The sequence below is a fragment of the Dama dama genome, chromosome 2 (genome assembly GCF_033118175.1).
Source record: "Dama dama isolate Ldn47 chromosome 2, ASM3311817v1, whole genome shotgun sequence".
Taxonomy (NCBI): domain Eukaryota; kingdom Metazoa; phylum Chordata; class Mammalia; order Artiodactyla; family Cervidae; genus Dama; species Dama dama.
In genome coordinates this window covers 17,982,955-18,000,212 of record NC_083682.1, presented here as the reverse complement: position 1 = coordinate 18,000,212, position 17,258 = coordinate 17,982,955, and the positions used below count along the sequence as shown (strand labels likewise).

General features: G+C 47.2%; 1 protein-coding gene across 1 annotated transcript in view; it reads right to left on the bottom strand.

Annotated features, from left to right (window-relative positions):
• JAM3 (junctional adhesion molecule 3) overlaps positions 1-17,258 on the bottom strand; it is a 29,336-nt gene that overhangs the window by 754 nt on the left and 11,324 nt on the right. The window contains exons 2-8 of the mRNA XM_061166672.1: positions 4,159-4,224; positions 3,597-3,710; positions 2,581-2,733; positions 2,052-2,254; positions 1,530-1,629; positions 329-458; positions 191-245 (exon numbers count right to left, since the gene is read on the bottom strand). Of these exons, the coding sequence (XP_061022655.1) occupies positions 191-245; positions 329-458; positions 1,530-1,629; positions 2,052-2,254; positions 2,581-2,733; positions 3,597-3,710; positions 4,159-4,224 (821 nt within the window). The remainder of the gene's footprint in view (positions 1-190; positions 246-328; positions 459-1,529; positions 1,630-2,051; positions 2,255-2,580; positions 2,734-3,596; positions 3,711-4,158; positions 4,225-17,258) is intronic.

The following is a 17,258-nucleotide window of genomic DNA, read 5'->3' as shown; positions in this document are numbered from 1 at the left end:
CCCTCGATGTGCTCCTGGATGGGAATGCCCGCAAGGCCTGTGGACCGAATGCCCCACGAGCACACTGCCAGGGGGCATGCTGAGGGGCTCGTGTGCTGGACATAACTCAACTTTCTCTCCTAGGGACCCGCTCGGTTTTTGGGGGGATGTCATCTTCCCTGCTGCAGACACTGTCTCCAGGCTTCCTTACCTCCTCATCTGTCCTGATATAGTTAACTCCATCTGGCTTCCCTGGGTTCTTGTAGCTGAAACAGAGCATAGGAGCTGGGTGATGCCTGACCGGCCACAGCAATGCTCAGGGCACGCTGTTCACGCAGCATAGGCTCACCTTTCCCCGTTGCGGTTGTGGCTGATGAAGTAGCCACGTCTATAGGCACAGCAGATGCCCCCTGTGATGAGGGCCAGGACGGTCAGGACGACTAGGACCCCCCCGATGATGCCGCCGATGTTGAGGTCATCTGGAGAAGGGGAGGGGTGAGAAGATGCTCTCCCCCCTCCACCCCTCCCCCGGCCTGGAGCAGCTCTGCCCACAGGCTGTGACACCCTCCTGCTGCCCCATAGCCGCTGCAACCACGGAGCATGGCCTGCGCTATGGGGAGTAACAAGCCTCTGGGGCAAATCCTAGAGCTTTCTTACTGAGAAACGGTTCCCCTAGAGAGACAGAACTAGGAACCAGAGTCCTAAGGAAGAAAAACCCCTAAATTTCTAGGGCTTCTCTTTGCTGCAGCTTATTTAGCTTCAAGGGTTCATTAAAAGGGCAAATAGGAGGTAAAAACGTGGCCTTGCAGCCACTAGTTGTCCCTCAAGGAGATCCTCAGCTGCACTCTTGTGCTTCAGTGTGGGGCCTGGGGCTGCACCCTTTGTGCAGATAAAAGCACAGTGGAAACCATGCAGGGGTGTATCAACCAACGCTGTCCAGGCTGGGAGCTGCTGCAGTTCTCCCTTGTCTGGTACAGGGTTCTTGATCGTGAGCATGCAGTTACTTAAAGATGCATTTGAATTCTGATTTCATAACGTCAGTTTCCAAGCTCTGTCTCTCGGGTCAGGAACCCTGGGGCACAACCCAGAAATCTTCCTCCTGCCCAAGAGCAGCTCCCCAAATCTGGCAGCAGCTGGGGAGTCCCCTGGGGACCGGCTCCACAGGTGGGGTGGGCCCTGGACCTCGCCCCGCTCCACTGAGCCCTGACAGCCCAGAGGAAGAATCACCCAACAGCATAAAGTACTGGGGTGAGCCCTAGTTTCTGCTTACTGCAAAAAGGTCAGACTGGGTAAATCCCTGGAGACCCTACACAACCTTACGTTTCCATGATTCTATCAGTTACCAAAGAAATGGAGTTCAGGATACCTCAGTGAAAGCTGTGGGTTGAGGAGAGAACCTGTGGGTCAGCCCTTCAGAGGGTCCTCCCAGCAGACTCCGGGGAGCCCGTGCACCCCACAGAGAGTGGCCAGCACAAAGGGCGCTGAGATGAGGGCACCAGCAAGCATGACCGTCCCGCCAGCCCCCAGGTCAAGGCTCAGCAGACACTCACACACTTCCATGTCCTGCTCCTCGCAGCGGGCCGAGCCCGCGTCGTTGGATGCGATGCAGTAGTACTGGCCCGAGTCCTCCTTGTGGACGGCACTGAACACCTGCCGGGGGTCGGGAGTGAAGGGAGATCCGGTGACAGGGCTCTTGCGCCGTCCCACCTCCCCACCAGGGGCTGGCCCCAAACACGACAGTGTGGTTCAGTCTTGTCCACGACACTGCGAGCAGCCCAAACACACCAGCGATGTCGCAATGTGACCATGTGGCCAGCGAGCAAGGCCCACTGCCTCCCGACTCTGCTCCAGACGGCACCAGGCAGGGCGCCCTGCAACCCCCTCGGCCACTGTCCCCGCAGCTCTGCCCGCCCTCTTGCACCCACTTACAGGCGTTCCTGTCTATAAAGGGCGGGGGGTGGGGCGGTGGTGGTCCCTGACGTGAGGGTCTGCAGCTCTGGTCTCCTGTCTGCTCACAGGTGCTCTGCCCACAGCACAGACGCCCACACCGTGCCTCTTCCCAGAGCTCTTACCAGAGTGCCCGTCTCAGGGTTTAAGACGAAAGAGGAGTTTCGGAAGCGGGGGTTGGCCCTGGAGTCTGTGGGCAGCGGCACGTCGTTGCGGTACCAGCTGTAGTGCGGCCGTGGGAAGCCCTCGCCCTCCTGGCAGGACAGGGTGGCCGCCTTGCCCACGGGCACAGCCCGTGGCACTCTGCACACGGGGGCCACCGGCTTCACTGCGGGAGGAGCATGGGTGGGGGTGAGAACCAGCAGCAAGGCCTGCTTTTACCCGAGCCCACCCAGAATGCTGCTCCACAGCAGGAAACCCAGCCCCCGCGGGGACCCCAGCCTTTACAGTGCCTCTAGCTTGTGAGGGGTGAGGCAGAAGCTCCACTTCCCTCCCTGCCCCCGGCCTATAGCTCTTGAAAGCCCTCCCTGCCCAGCCCCTGTGGGTCCTGCCACACCCACAGGGACGTTGCTCTGAAAAAAAAGGAAGTTGGTCATTTCCACCAGCAGACGCGGAGCCGAGGGCAAGGGGCCTCCGCCCTGCGTGCACCCCCACCTTGCACAGTCAACTCGATGACGATCTCATCGATCTCCTTGCGGTCATTCCGAGCAACCACCTCGCAGCGGTAAAGGGCCGAGTCTGTCCTGGTCACGTTCCAGATCTTCAGAGACGTCTTCCCCAGCAGCTCTGCACGGTCGGTGAGGTCTCCTGTGGAGAGGAGAGGCACTGAGGGACTCCCTACAGATGCCTGGCTCCCCACAAGGCTTCCCCGTTAAAGGAGAAAACTAGTCGCCCGGCACTAAAAGACAAGGAGCATTCCACAGACAGTGCTGCGATCACAGGGTACCCCCGTGCAACATCGACCTGGACCTCGACCTTGCAGCCCACACCATACACAACACACACCTCACTGCACGAGCTGCAACTCCAACCCTCAGGAGGAAAGAAATGTGAATGACGTGACCTTGGACTAGACAGTGATCTCTCAGATATGACGCCAAAAGCACAAGCTCCCCACAACCCCCCCCACCACACACAGTTATATTGTTCCAAATTGGGAAGGAGTATGTCAAGGCTGTATATTGTCACCCTGCTTATTTAACTTATATGCAGAACACGTCATGAAGCTCCCTATGCTTCCATGTCTTTGTGCCCCGCCAGCACCCCCGTAAAGAGCTGGACACAACTCTACACCCCCACCCTGCTCTCCTGTGAGGTGTGATCAGCATCCAGGTGTGTGCAGTGGTCACTGCTGTCCCCCTGCTGCTGAAGTCACTGAAGTTATGGCTCACGATAGAGAAGTGGCCTCGGGGAACGTTCACTAGACACCTCAAAGAGATGGCTGCGTGGGAACTAAAGTCCTCCTGAGGAGGTGATATTTACTGAAGCAGAGAGGCAGCTACAGGGAGGCTCCACCCCTATCCTCACCACTTCTGTATGCTTGAATTCCCCACAGGAAAACAGACAGAAAACCAATCCCGGCTACAGATGTAGGTCCATGCAGAGCCAAGTCTTGGCTGCAAGTGCACGCCTGGGCCTTCTGTACAAAGGAGAGGACCACAGGATCATACCCTGAATCTTGTTGTCGAAAAACACATAGGTGGTTTGTTCATCTTGGATCTTCTTCCATTCAATCCTGGGGTCATTTGTCTGTGAATCCGTAATGATACAAGATAGTTCCACACCTAATGAGAAAGGGGTTAAAAAAAAAAAACTCTCTGTGAACGTGGAACAATTTCAGATTCACCTGTATACCCAGACCCTACGAGCTATGTCTATTTAGGTCTGTCGTGTAGATTAAAGATCCAGTTAGCACCAGACTCCAAGAGAATTTAATTTTAGCCAGAAAAACAATGAAGATGATTAGCAAAGAGAGTGCATGTCCCCCTCATCCTGTGCTTCTACGTCAGAATGCTCTTGGCCACGTAAATGCAGACGCTCCAGGGACCAGGTGGTGGCCAGCAGGGAGCCCGCTGAGTTGCCGAAAGCCGCCGAAGCCGAGCCGCGCTGACATGAGCGCACACTGGGGGCTGCCGATGGGCCTCTCGGGCACGCGTGCCCGTGTGCCTGTCTTGCATCAGCCGCCAGACCACCGAGTGATACCCCTTTGCCTCAAGCCTCCCTCGTACTTACTTTCAAATTCCTGAACCACTGGGCTCCGGTTGCTGGATTTGAGATTCACGGCCCTGATTAAGCAGCCTGAGAGGAGAAAGAAAAGTCAAGTCAGAGACGATGGGGCTCTGAAACAGCAGAGAGCCCGCACCTGAGGCCAGATTTTCCTTCATGGAGGCCGCAGTCACTAGCCACAGGGGACGGAAGACATCCTATTCCAAAACCAAGTCTCTTAGGATACGGCAGGGTGACGGCTTTCTCTGTCTGACCTTCCTCAGAAGGAATCCAGAGAAAAGAGAAGAATTTCCAGAGTGCACTCTCTTTCTTAGCCCCAGAACAAAGACACTAGAGCTTTCGGACTTTCCCTCGAAGTATGTATTTGTGAGGGACTGTAAGAGACTATTAGGAAGAGCTACACACCGACAAACTGGACAGCCTAGAGGAAATGGACAAATTCTTAAATTCGTACAACTTTCTAAGACTGAATCATGAAGAAAGAAAATCTAAATAGACCAATCACTTGTAAGGAGATCGAAATGGTAACCAAAACCTCCCCTAACACACAAGTCCAGGACCAGACAGTTTCTCTGGTAAATCCTAACAAACAGTAAATGATTTGATACCTGTGCTTCTTAAATTACCCACAAAATTGAAGAGGAGGGAAGACTTCCTAACTGATTTTTCAAGGTCAATATCACCCCGATACCAAAACCACACAAAGGTAACGCACAAAAAGAATATTACAGGCCAATATCTCTGAGGAACATAGATGCAAAAAACCTCAGTAAAATATTAGCAAACTGAACATAACAATACACTGAAGAGATCACACATCACAAACAAGTGGGATTATCCAGGGATACAAAAATGGTTCTACTCAATATTAGATATGACTGAGCAATTCCTCCACTCCTGGATATTTATCAGAAGAAAACAAAACATTAACTATAAAAGATATATGCACACCAATATTCACTGCAGCATTATTTACAGTAGTCAAGATATGGAAACAAACTAAGTGGCCATCAGTGGAAAAATGGAAAAACAGATAAAAGATGTGTGTGGCGGCGGGTATGTGTATGTATAAATGTGAGTGGGATGGAATATTACACAGCCATACAAAGGATGAAATCTAGCCATCTGCAACAACACGGGTGAAACTTGAGTTGTTATTCCAAGTGAAACGTCAGATGGAGAAAGACAAGTACTGTGTGATTTCAGTCACTGGTGAAATAGGAAAAGCAAGCAAAGGAAATGAGAAAATAAATGAACAAACCAAAGGATAATAGATAGATCAAGAAGACAGAATAATGGTTACAGAGTGGATGGGGACAGGTGTAGGGGTGAGCAGTACAGTGACAGGTGGAAACTAAACTTTTGGTGGTGAGCAGCTGTAGTGGAAACAGAAGTATAATGTACACGTGAAGCTTATATAATGTTATAAATCAATGTTACTGCAATAAAAAATTTTTTTAAAGAATTTTATCTTGCTTAGAGTCACTGTTAATCTTTTTATCATCTCCCAGATCCACACGGGCCTTCTTGTCATTCCTCCCTCTGGCCTGGCACCTTCCCAGTAGGATGGCATGGACATTCTGGGTACAGTTACCAGCCAGGCAAGGCTTCACTTCACTGGATTTGCTGTTTATTTAACCTGTGGTTCCCAACATTAAAGGCTTTCTCCAGTCTTGAGTAAAATAAGAAAAATAACAACATGGTGATCAAGTTTAGCTGAGTGAAGCTAATGGAAGAAATCAAAACATGCTATTTGCATGGTGATCTCTTTCAAAATTAGCTCCTGACTCTCCATGAGTTTAAACAATGCTGTAATCGGTTATCATGGTTTCAAAATGTTTTAGCTGATTTTCTTGGGTGAAAAGATAAAGTAGGTACACTGACCACCTATGAAGAGTCCTTCAGCTACTTGGCCTCTAGGAAAATCTGCCATCCCCAGAGAAGGCCTTCCTGTTAACCCTGGGCCTCAGCTGACAACACAGGTAAGAACACGTGGAGACCTGTACTCTAAGCTCCAGGTCACAACCATCCATTCAACAATTCAGAGAGACGGTGGGGCGGGCACAGAGGTGTTTCACTGCACAAGTCACCACCTGGACACCAGTCTTTGCCCCTTGGCTGGGGCGCCAGCTCAGCAGATGCAGAGTAGGGGCCAGAGGGCCAGGTCAGTGTCTAAGTCCCAGTGTCATCTGGTTAGGAGACTGAGCTCCGGAAGGACAAGGACCCCACCCCTCTAGACAGTGGTCTGCAAGGGAAATGGGTGCTCTTCCTGAGAGACCGGGGTGGGCGGGGACGAGGCTGCCAGATGGAGAATGCTTGTCAGGGTCAGCATGGGGAGGAGCGAGGCCTGGACACGCACCAGCAGCAAGTGTGGGGTCAGGGCTGCTTGCGGCTCGACCATCACTTGCTGAGAAGGAGAACTGAACCGCTGGGGTTTTTCTCAGAACAGGACTGACGCCCAGCCTGCCGAGGAAAGAGCCAAGCAGGAGGGGTGGGAAGGCCTGGGTGCTGCCGGGGTTTCACCCTGTGGGTTGGCTCCAGCATCTTCTGAATGCACTGCCCCCTCCCAGGTCCGGTTGGGGGCCGGGTTACCATGCGCCCAGCTGGTTCACATCTATGAGCACAGAACCAAAACCAGAAGCCAGGAGTTCCAACGCCCAGTCCCTACTTCACTGCTCAAACAGTCCCTTATTTATAGAGAGAGCAACAGCAGGTGAGAAGAGGATCTGGGACTGAAGGAAGCCTGAATCAGACCCTGAAGCCCCGCTCACATTCCTCCATTCTGCAGGACCTTCCTTAGCCAAGAGGCGAGGGAAACAGCCTCCAGGAAGCCTCTGGAAGGCATGGCATCGGTGTCTCATCTCCAGCAGCTCCCTCTTCCTTCCGGGAAGCCGGGACACTGAATCTGGGGAGCAGAGGAGTGGGCAGGCGGGGAGGAGGCCTCGCTGGGTCCTGCAGCCTCCTGTCCCCGTGCCCCACCACCCGGACGCCTGCATCGCTCTCCTCGTCTGGAACAATGCCACAACTCTGAGCAGCAAGTACATATTTCTACTTTGTTTCACAAGACCCCCAGGCTTGGGGGTCTGACGCCAGGCAGGCGGGGATTACTTCAGGGCCCCATTTAAAAGCCCACTTCCCGCTCTACCTCCTTGGCCCGAGAGCACATACCCCAAATTCTAACTCAACAGGCTGGGAAGGGCCCGGGTCTGCGTCTCTCCAAGCCCCTCATGTCAAGTCAGGGCCAACCCAAGTGCAGAGCCTGGTCCCCAGAAGCACAGGCCTGTTGCTGGGTGTGAGGACTCGGCTTGCTCCCCTTTTGCTTTCTCAAGAATCACTGGCTATGAAGTGCTTCTGGATCCTCAGGCCGAAGGAACTGATAACAATAAAAAACAGTCATGGAAAAGCAGACTGTGAGCTGGAACAGCTGCTGAGGTAAGGCCATCTCGGCCGCAGGCAGCCAACTCCGCAGAGGGTGCCCTGCTCTGGTCATTTGCCCAAGAACCCACACCGGTGCCTGTGTCCTGAAGCAGTCTAAGACAGAGAGAAAATGTAACCCCAAAGGCACCACCCAACCCACATTCATACACATCAGGTGGCGAAGTGCAAACTGCCCGTCTTCTCCTCCTATGGAAACAAAACCAATCTGAACAGCAAGACAGGCCTGCTGGCTCCTGAGCCGGGCCAGGCGGGGGCCTTCTTTTTGCCTTCTGAGTGCCTGCAACCATCTAAACTGCAGAGACAGCGCTCAATGAAAAATCACACTGATCTGAGTTTACATTCATTACTGTAAACCAAACAGGGGAAAGAGACTCTGTTAGAAAATGTTTCCACTAAAGCCGGATGCTTGGCTCATTCGGGACTCGCCTGCCTGCGTGTGTCTGTAAAGAGTTATATTTAGCTGCTGACATTCTGTCCAGTCCAGCGAGCGGGCCTGGGGCCGCGCGGGCGCACAGCAGCTCCACTGTGAGCCTCCTCGCAGGTCCCAGGACTCCGGGCTAAATATAAACAGCAGTGCGGGCCCTCCAGTGAGAAGGCTGCACATCCGCCCTTTAAGACCACGCCTGTGTGCCTGCTGAGCAGGGCCTGTCCAAGGAAGAAGGCCTCCCATCACAGCACGTTTTCAACATTGCTTTGGTTCCTTAAGCAAGTTTTACAGGAATCTAAGAGCAGGGTGAGAAGGTCCACGTCAGTGATATTTTCCAGACACACAGCAGAGAATCCAGAGTAAAACCATCAGACCCGGGCTCTGATGAGAACATAGGCAGCTGAAGCTCTGGTTAAAGCTGGCCTGTTGTTACTCTGGCTCAACTAAATGGTGATCCAAAGAGACCCTTAAAAATCAAGTAGGAAGAGACCCAACCAAGCATCATGGAGTTCCAAATAAATCTGACTGTGATGGTCCAACTTTCAGCTTGAGAGTGTTTTTGTTTGTGTGTGTGTCTGTGTGTGTGTATATGTGTGCGCACATGCTAAGTTGCTTCAGTTGTGTCTGACTCTTTGCGACCCTATGAACTGTAGCCCCCCAGGTTCCTCTGTCCATGGGATTCTCCAAGCATTCTCCAGGATTCTCTACTCCATGGAGTGGGTTGCCGTTCCCTTCGCCAGGGGATCCTCCTGACCCAGGGATACAACCTGTATTCCTTATGTCTCCTGGATTGGGAGGCCGGTTCTTTACCAGTAGTGCCACCTGTGATTAACATTAAATTGTGGACTTTTAGTGCACTGTCCTCTGTAATGGTGGGGAAGGGGGGGCAGCGCCCATCCAATCAGTCAAGAGGCATGATCAAAAATGCCAGTCACTCAGGCAGGAGCCCTCCTGGTCTCCAGCTTGCAGGCCTTCCCTGCAGAGTTTCAACTCACTAGCCCTCCTGGTCTCCGGCTTGCAGGCCTTCCCTGCAGAGTTTCAACTCACTAGCCTCCATAATCACATGAGCCAGTTCTTAACAGTAAATCTCTGTATGTGTATAGAACATACATAGGTAAAGGAAATGCATTCTGTTGTAGTCACACACACACACACACCCCCCCACCCACCCACCCACCCACCCACTGTTTGCTGCAATTCTCCGGGGGGCCCTGACTCACACCCTGGCCACGGAGCATCTTGTCTTGAATCCCAGGTTTATCGGGAATGGCACGTGTACCCCGTGAGTCTAGACAGAGTCTCAGCACCATCACATCCGGCTCCAAGGCTCTGCTAAGCAGCAAGACGTCAGCGAGTAGCTGCTGACGCCAATTCAGATTGCTGTTTCCTTTAACTCATCTCCAGGCCAAAGCCATGGAAGATTCCTGACCACAGGTCCCACTAACCAGGCCAAGTCAGAGCAGATGAAAGTCCATCAAGCGGTAACCTGGAGAGTGTCTGAAGAGCTAATGCCCTGGAGGGAGCCCTCCCCTCACCCTCCCTTCTCAGGCAGAGGGGTTCACACAGTCCAGGGAGCCCTTCTAGGGTCACAGTGGGAGAAGTCCCATCACTAAAGGAAGCTGGGGGGGACAACCTGGTGAGTGTGAGGAGGAATGGCTGGGTCCTATATGTCCCTCAGCATCAAACCACCCAGTAAACCAGAGCCTGGGGGGTCGGCCTCAAAGGGCAGAGGAATGGGGGGCACAGCCAGGGTGGGGGTGGAGATGCTGGGGTGGGGAGGTGGAGGGGTCTGTCCACACTGGTTTTAATGCTGCTGGACCTGAGGTGGAAGAACACATTCTATTTCTTCTCTAACACCAGTGTATGAAAACCTTTTCCTACTGATGGCGACTGAGTCATACACATAATAAACAAATTATTATGAAGCAATTTAATTTGCTTTTTCTTATCTTAACAAAGAGTGAAACATTCAATCTACTTATATTTGAAGTTCAGACCAGATTATACATTCAATAAATACAGCCAATGCAAAAAAATAAATATTTTTAATTTTACATTAAAGCTAGTTGTAAGGAGACAGAAACAGGGCAGTATGAGAGAAAAATCAAGAGTTTACAGACAGAGGCACAGCCAGGACAAAATACATAAAGCTTACTATATAAATACACATAAAAATAAACATAGAAAAAAGGAGAAAGTACAAAACTGTTAAAAAAAAAAAAAAGTAGTAGATAGAAGAGGAAATGGAATACAGACCAATAGTCGGCATGAGAGATTGCTGAAACATCTGCAGGGGTGGCCTCGGTCTGACTTTTTTAAACTGGTCTTCACCTGCTCCACTAGGGACAGGAAAATCAGACATGCCTGTCTGGAGAGGAAATTCTTCCCTGGGAAGCCACATCAAAGACACTATCATTCCGGGACAAAAATTGAGTAAAGCCATGGTCGTCTTCACTTGTTTTGCTAACAATTTCAACCTAACAAAACAAGGACTCCAGCTCTGGATGACCTGCACGGTATTTCATGTCAAAAGCTGCTCTGAAGAAACGACTTTAGCATTACATGTTTTATTTTAGTAAAAAAAAAAAACAAACCACTACAAGGACCCATGAAATCATTTATTCTAATAAATAACTTCACTTTTAAAAAGAGGTAAGGGGTTGCCTGACAGATGGAACAGGGTGTGGTGCTGTGATGGTGCATCCATGGCCAAGTGTTCACCAAACCCTTCAGAACTGTATGCCACAAAGAGTCAACTTTATATTTCATGAACACTGAAAAGTACGGGGACTTCCCTGGGGCTCCAGTGGTTAAGAACCCATCTTGCAATGCAGGGGGCACGGGCTTGGTCAGTGGTCAGCCCACTGAGATCTCACGTGCCAACTAGAACAACTAGAACAACTAGGCCCGTGCACTGCGAATGGAGAGTCCATGCACTGCAATGAAAGCTGCGTGACACACTGAAGACCCAGCGTGCTGCGACTCAGACCCGATGTAGACAAAAATACAGGTACACATATATATGTGTACATATATATCATACAAGATGTCCTGGGAACCAGGATGGAATGCAGGCTCTGACAAATGAAACTAACTGTATTACAAGTAAAACAACCTCACTTAAGGGGGAGGGGAAGAAAGGGATTGACAAAAATAACTTTGGAAAATATGTTCTGACTGGATACAACAAGGCTACCAAGAGAAGAACGTTGCACAAACACTGCACTCTAGTTGATAAAGTTACGCCTCACAGCAGTATAGGTGAGCAACTCTGAAAATACTTTACACATATAACTGGGTTGAACAAATAAACACGATAAAGGCACCATCAATAATGAAAGCCAAATTCCTCACTGTCAGAAAATAAAGAAGTTATGAATATGCAAGGGGAAGCCAGAAATAGCCCTGTAGCGCTGGATCAGTCAGAGAGGCACTAACACAAACTAATGTTTATTTCATATACACAAGTACAGAAATAAATACAAACATGTGTGCATACATGGGTCCCTATAAACACACACACTTCCTAGCCCCATTTACCAAGAGCCTAGAGTCCTGACACCTCCATAACAAACAGCACACTCAGTACTCAGATCCTGATTTCTAAATACCATTCCCTGGTGAAGGGAGCTAGAATTCCTTGGAGAAATGGCTAATTCTAAGGCTGGGGTGGGGAAAATATTACAAGATAAGCCTGGAACATCTTGTAGTGCCAGAAAGTGAGGAAGTGTTAAAACAAACAAACAAAAATATCAAAGGACCAGAAGCCAAACTAAAAGAGCTTCCAAAGACTAAAGCTGGAAGATCTGAGCACAAAAAATAAATGACAGACGGTATTACAACACAAAGAATAAAATAAATATCCACAAGTCCATATGATATGCATATGCTAATGAATATGCAAATGGATGGGACAGAGAGAACTTTCTTTATGGAAGAATCCCAACTAATAATGTAGAATGAATGAGGGAAACAGAAAACCATCTTTAGAATAACAGAGTAATAGTTGCTTCAGGCAAGATCCATTGATGGTTGCCAAAATTAGTGGGAAAACTTTAAGGAGAAACAGAACATTTGGACAGTTTCAGAATATCTGATCCCCCAAACATTTAATAGCTATTGTGGTGGTTTTACATATGAACACAGATTATTTGATATTCTGCCCCGCAGGAGGTGAAGTCTAACACCCCTCTCCTTGAGGCAGGCTGGCTGAACCTCGAGCAGTGTTAAGAAGAAATAGTAACTTCACAGGGTAGAAACCCAGAAGCCATCACCTAAACCCAGAGACTCAGGCAGCATTATCAGTGACGTGTCATGGTGATATAAGAAAGGTGCTATACCTCTGTGGTATTCACCCAGCCACCCCCTTAAAATCTATGACACAAGTCTAATCATTAGAAGACATCAGAAAATCTCTGAGGGACATTCTATAAAATATCCAACTGCTACTCTTTCCCTCTTAATTTTAAAAAGTGATTACAGGTTTTTCTATTAGATCCTAGTTTAGGTCTTCCCTGATAGCTCAGCTGGTAAAGAATCTGCCAGCAATGCAGGAGACTCCAGTTTGATTCCTGGGTCAGAAAGATACTCTGGAGAAGGAATAGGCTACCCACTCCAGTATTCTTGGGCTTCCCTTGTGGCTCAGCTGGTAAAGATCCGCTTGCAATGTGGGAGACCTGGGTTTGATCCTTGGGTTGGGATGATCCCCTGGAGAAGGGAAAGGCTACTCACTCCAGTATCCTGGCCTGGAGAATTCCATGGACTGTATAATTCACGGGGTGCAAAGAGTTGGACACAACTGAGAGACTTTCACTTTTGTTGATATAGACTTCTATTTTTCTGTTGACCAATCACGATACAATGGTATTAAGTGAGTAATACTTATATAATCACAATAACTAAAAGATGTTTATCAGTTTTCACAATCAATAGCCAAACAATAAAAGATACTTACAACTGCAAGCCATAATGGGAATATAATTAACAATATAAAATAATTACATACAACTTGGGGGGGGGTGTCAAGCAGAGTGATGTGGTAAGTGGAAGTGTATAAATGCACGTTTTCATCTACCCAGCCAGTCTATGTCTTTTGGTTGGTGCATTTAATCCATTTACATTTAAGGTAATAATCGATATGTATGATCCCATTACCGTTTTCTTATTTGTTTGGGGTTTATTTTCTGTAGGTCTTTTCCTTCTCTTGTGTTTCCTGCTTAGAGAAGTTCCTTTAGCACTTGTTGTAGTTAGTTTGGTGGTGCTGGATTCTCTTAACTTTTGCTTGTCTGGAAAGCTTTTGATTGCTCCATCAAATCTGAAGGAGAGTCTCGCTGGGTAGAGTATTCTTGGTTTTAGATTCTTCCCTTTCATCACTTTAAATACATCTTGCCATTCCCTTCTGGCTTGTAGAGTTTTTGTTGAGAAATCAGCTAATAGCCTGATAGGAGTTCCCTTGTATGTTATTTGTCATTTTTCCCCTGTTGCTTTTTTAATATTTTATCTGTTTTTAATTTTTGTCAGTCTGATTACCATGTGTTTCAGTGTGTTTCTTCTTGGGTTTATCCTTCTTGGGACTCCTCGGTGCTTCCTGGACTTAGTTGACTACTTCCTTTCCCATGTTTTAGAAGTTTTCAGTGATTGTCTCTTCAAATATTTTCTCAGGTCCATTCTCTCTTCTCCTTCTGGGACCCTTATAATGTGAATGTTGGTATGTTTAATGTTGTCCCAGAGGTCTCTTAGGCTTTCTTTATTTCTTTTCATTCTTTTTTATACCTTCTGTTCTGTGGCAGCGATTTACACCATTCTGTCCCCCAGGTCATTTATCTGTTCTGCCTCAGTTATTCTGCTATTGATTCCTTCTAGTGTATTATTCATCTCAGTTTGTTCTTTAGTTCTTCTACGTCTTCGGTAAACATTTCTTGCATCTTCTCAATCTTTGCCTCCATTCTTTTCCTGAGATTCTGGATCATCTTCACTGTCATTATTCTGAATTATTTTTCTGGAAGGTTGCCTATCTCCACTTAATTCAGTTGTTTTTCTGGAGCTGTATCTTGTCCCTTCATCTGGGACATAACTTTCTGCTTTTTCATTGTGATTAACTTTCTGTAATATGGTTGTTGTTTTAGCTGCTGTGAGACTGTGCTTCTTCTGTCTGCCCTCTGATGGATGAGGGTAAGTAAGGCTTGTGTAAGCTTCTTGATGGAAGGGACTGGCATGGGAAAAACTGGGTCTTGCTCTGGTGGGCAGGGCCTTGCTGAGTAAAGCTTTAATCCAATTATCTGCTGATGTGTGGGTTTGCACTCCATCCCTTGCAGTTGTTTGGCCTGAGGCGACCCAGCTCTGGGGTCTATGATCACTTCTTAAAACCCAGATGCATATCAGAATTATCTTGAAATTTTTTGAAAAATACAAATGCTCAGGTATTGTTTTTTTTCTCCAGAGCTCCAGATTTCTAATGAGCAGTCATGTTTAAAACAACTAGACTATATGATGATCTTTTACTTTTATCTAGTTTGTTTCACTTTTTCTATTTCATATTCAGTGCTCCTATTTCATTTAGTTTATGTTCTCCAATTTATCAATCTCTTCATTTTTTTTGATGTTTCTTCTCAATTTTTATCAGGTGTAGTATAAAAGCTTTTGTGTATGTATATATATATGTAAATACATATACATGTTTTAGAAAACTTAAGAATTTTTGCCTAACTAAAAAAATTATATTTTGATTCTACTTGTTTGACTTAGTATGACTAGAACGCTAGATTTTTAATTAAAAAATATATATTCAATAAGCAACAAAGGTTTACTGTATAGCATAGGGAACTATAGTCAATATCTTGTAATAACCTATGATGGAAAATAATTTCAAAAATAATATATGTGTATTTGTACAACTGAATCACCCTGCTGTGCATCTGAAACACTGTAAGTCAACCATACTTCAATAAAACATACATATTTTTTTAAAAAAAAATCACAAATTAAAAGCAAACTGTATATAAAATAAACGATGTCCTACTGTATAGCACATGGAATTATATTCAATATTTTATAATAAGCTACAAGGGAAAAGAATCTTAAAAAGAATAGACATATATGTATAACTGAATCACTGTGCTGTACATGTGAAACTAACACATTATAAACCAATTAATTTTTTAAAAATAAGTTACATGGCATATATATGCACTCTTTTTTATTTTTGTCAAAAATAAATAATTTGTAAAATGAAAAAGTAAAGCAAAGTTGAGCCTGGGAAAAAAGTGTTGTTCTCAGTCCAGATAAACAATAAAGCAGGAATCTCTGTGTTCTTTTGAGATAATTCATCTCAATAGAGAAGGATGTCATTTTTTGCTTCTGTAGACCCACAAATTCAGAGAAGGAAATGGCAACCCTCTCCAGTCTTCTTGCCTGGAGAATCCTGTGGATGGAGGGGCCTGGTGGGCTGCTGTCCATGGGGTCGCACAGAGTCAGACACGACTGAATCGACTTAGCACGCATGCATACATTGGAGAAGGAAATGGCAACCCACTCTAGTATTCTTGCCTGGAGAATCCCATGGACAGAAGAGCCTGGTGGGCTGCCGTCTGCGGGGTCGCACAAAGTCAGGCATGACTGAAGCGACTTAGCAGCAGCAGCAGACCCACAAATTACCAGGACACCCACACACCCGATTTCCCTCTCTTGTAACGCAGGTCCACTGTGCTCCATGAGCCAAGCCACAGAGCGACGGGGACCCAGCCTCTCCTCCCCCAAACCTCCTTTTATCACACGGCTGTGATTTCGGAACCCAAGAAGACAATAGGTCTCTAGAAACAGAAAAATAGCTTGTACATGACAGGACCCATCTCATATGGCAAAATTTAACACGGGAGAACAATTTAAAATGAGCTGTACACTCTGGATTAGAAATGATGTGCAGGTTCCAAGTCAAACTACAACCACCATCTAAACAAGAATGCGGTGTGTATACATGACATGAGTACACTTGTTCACAGAGATACATGGGCTGTACACCATCTCACACACATGCATGCTGACGTCCCCAGGAGCATTCCTATGTGCCAAGTGCTGGGCGCCCTGGGAGGCAGAACTGTGCTGACTCTCCCTCCCCCGACAGAGAGGCCACTGGGGGAGAGGGTCAGCCATGGCCCCAGATTTGTGCTCTCGCCCAGGCTTGTGACTTGCTGAGTCCCCAAGGGCTAGTCTTCATTTTCTCCCTCCTTTCCCGGGACCTGCCCGTAGCTAGGGCTCCCACGGTCACCCCAGCTCCCCGTCTCGGGATGTGGGATTCCTGTGGACACAAAGGCCTGTTTACTCACATGACATTCTCCTGAACTCATCCATTCTTCATACTTATTCATCTAAAAAGATGCTTATTTTTAATGTAAACACACAGATTTATATTGGCAGCTTCTTCACTTAAAGATATGCTGGAATTTCCACTGAAACTTTTTATTATTCAAAGTTTGCTAGCGCAGGCATAAAAATTTCCCCAGGCAAAAGAGGTCTAATCTTCTCTACAAACATTGTGGAACAGCTTTTTAAATAAAAGAAAGTCAGATAATTTCTTCTTTACTCTTGAAACTTAAAACTAGACTTTTGGGGTTTTTTTAAGAAAAAAATCAGGACACCAATCTGTACTTTAGATGAAATGTCTCTCCTATATAGAAAAATGTAAAAACTTGCTGTCTCATCAAAATAAGCCATCAAGGAAGCTTTCAATATGAGAAAGTTCCTCTAAATTAGGATTGTAGCCTAAAGAACCAGAAGACTAATGAAACCCAAGGACTCACAGGAAACAAAGGAGAACGGTAATGTTTACATCTGCACAGACTTTAAAATGTACAGACCACTTGCACACAGTCTCGGCTGACCTCTGGAAAAACCCTGAAAACCGGATGTTATCTCCTCTCCACAGATAGAAGGCTCATATACATTGCTGTTGTTGTTCAGTCACTAAGATATACTAGCAGACAGGTATAGCTTCAAAACTTGAACATATCAGAGACCAAAGTGGAAACCAGGTCTCCTGACTCGAAATTATTTTAAAATAACAGTTAAGAAACATACAAGGATTTCCCTGGTGGTCCAGTGGCTAGGACTCCACGCTCCCAATGTGGGGGTTCCAGGTTCCATCCCTGATCAGGGAACTAGATCCCACATGCTACAACTGAGAGCTCGCAGGCCACAACTAAAAGATGCCGTAACAAAGATCCTCCAAGCCAGAATGAAGACCCAG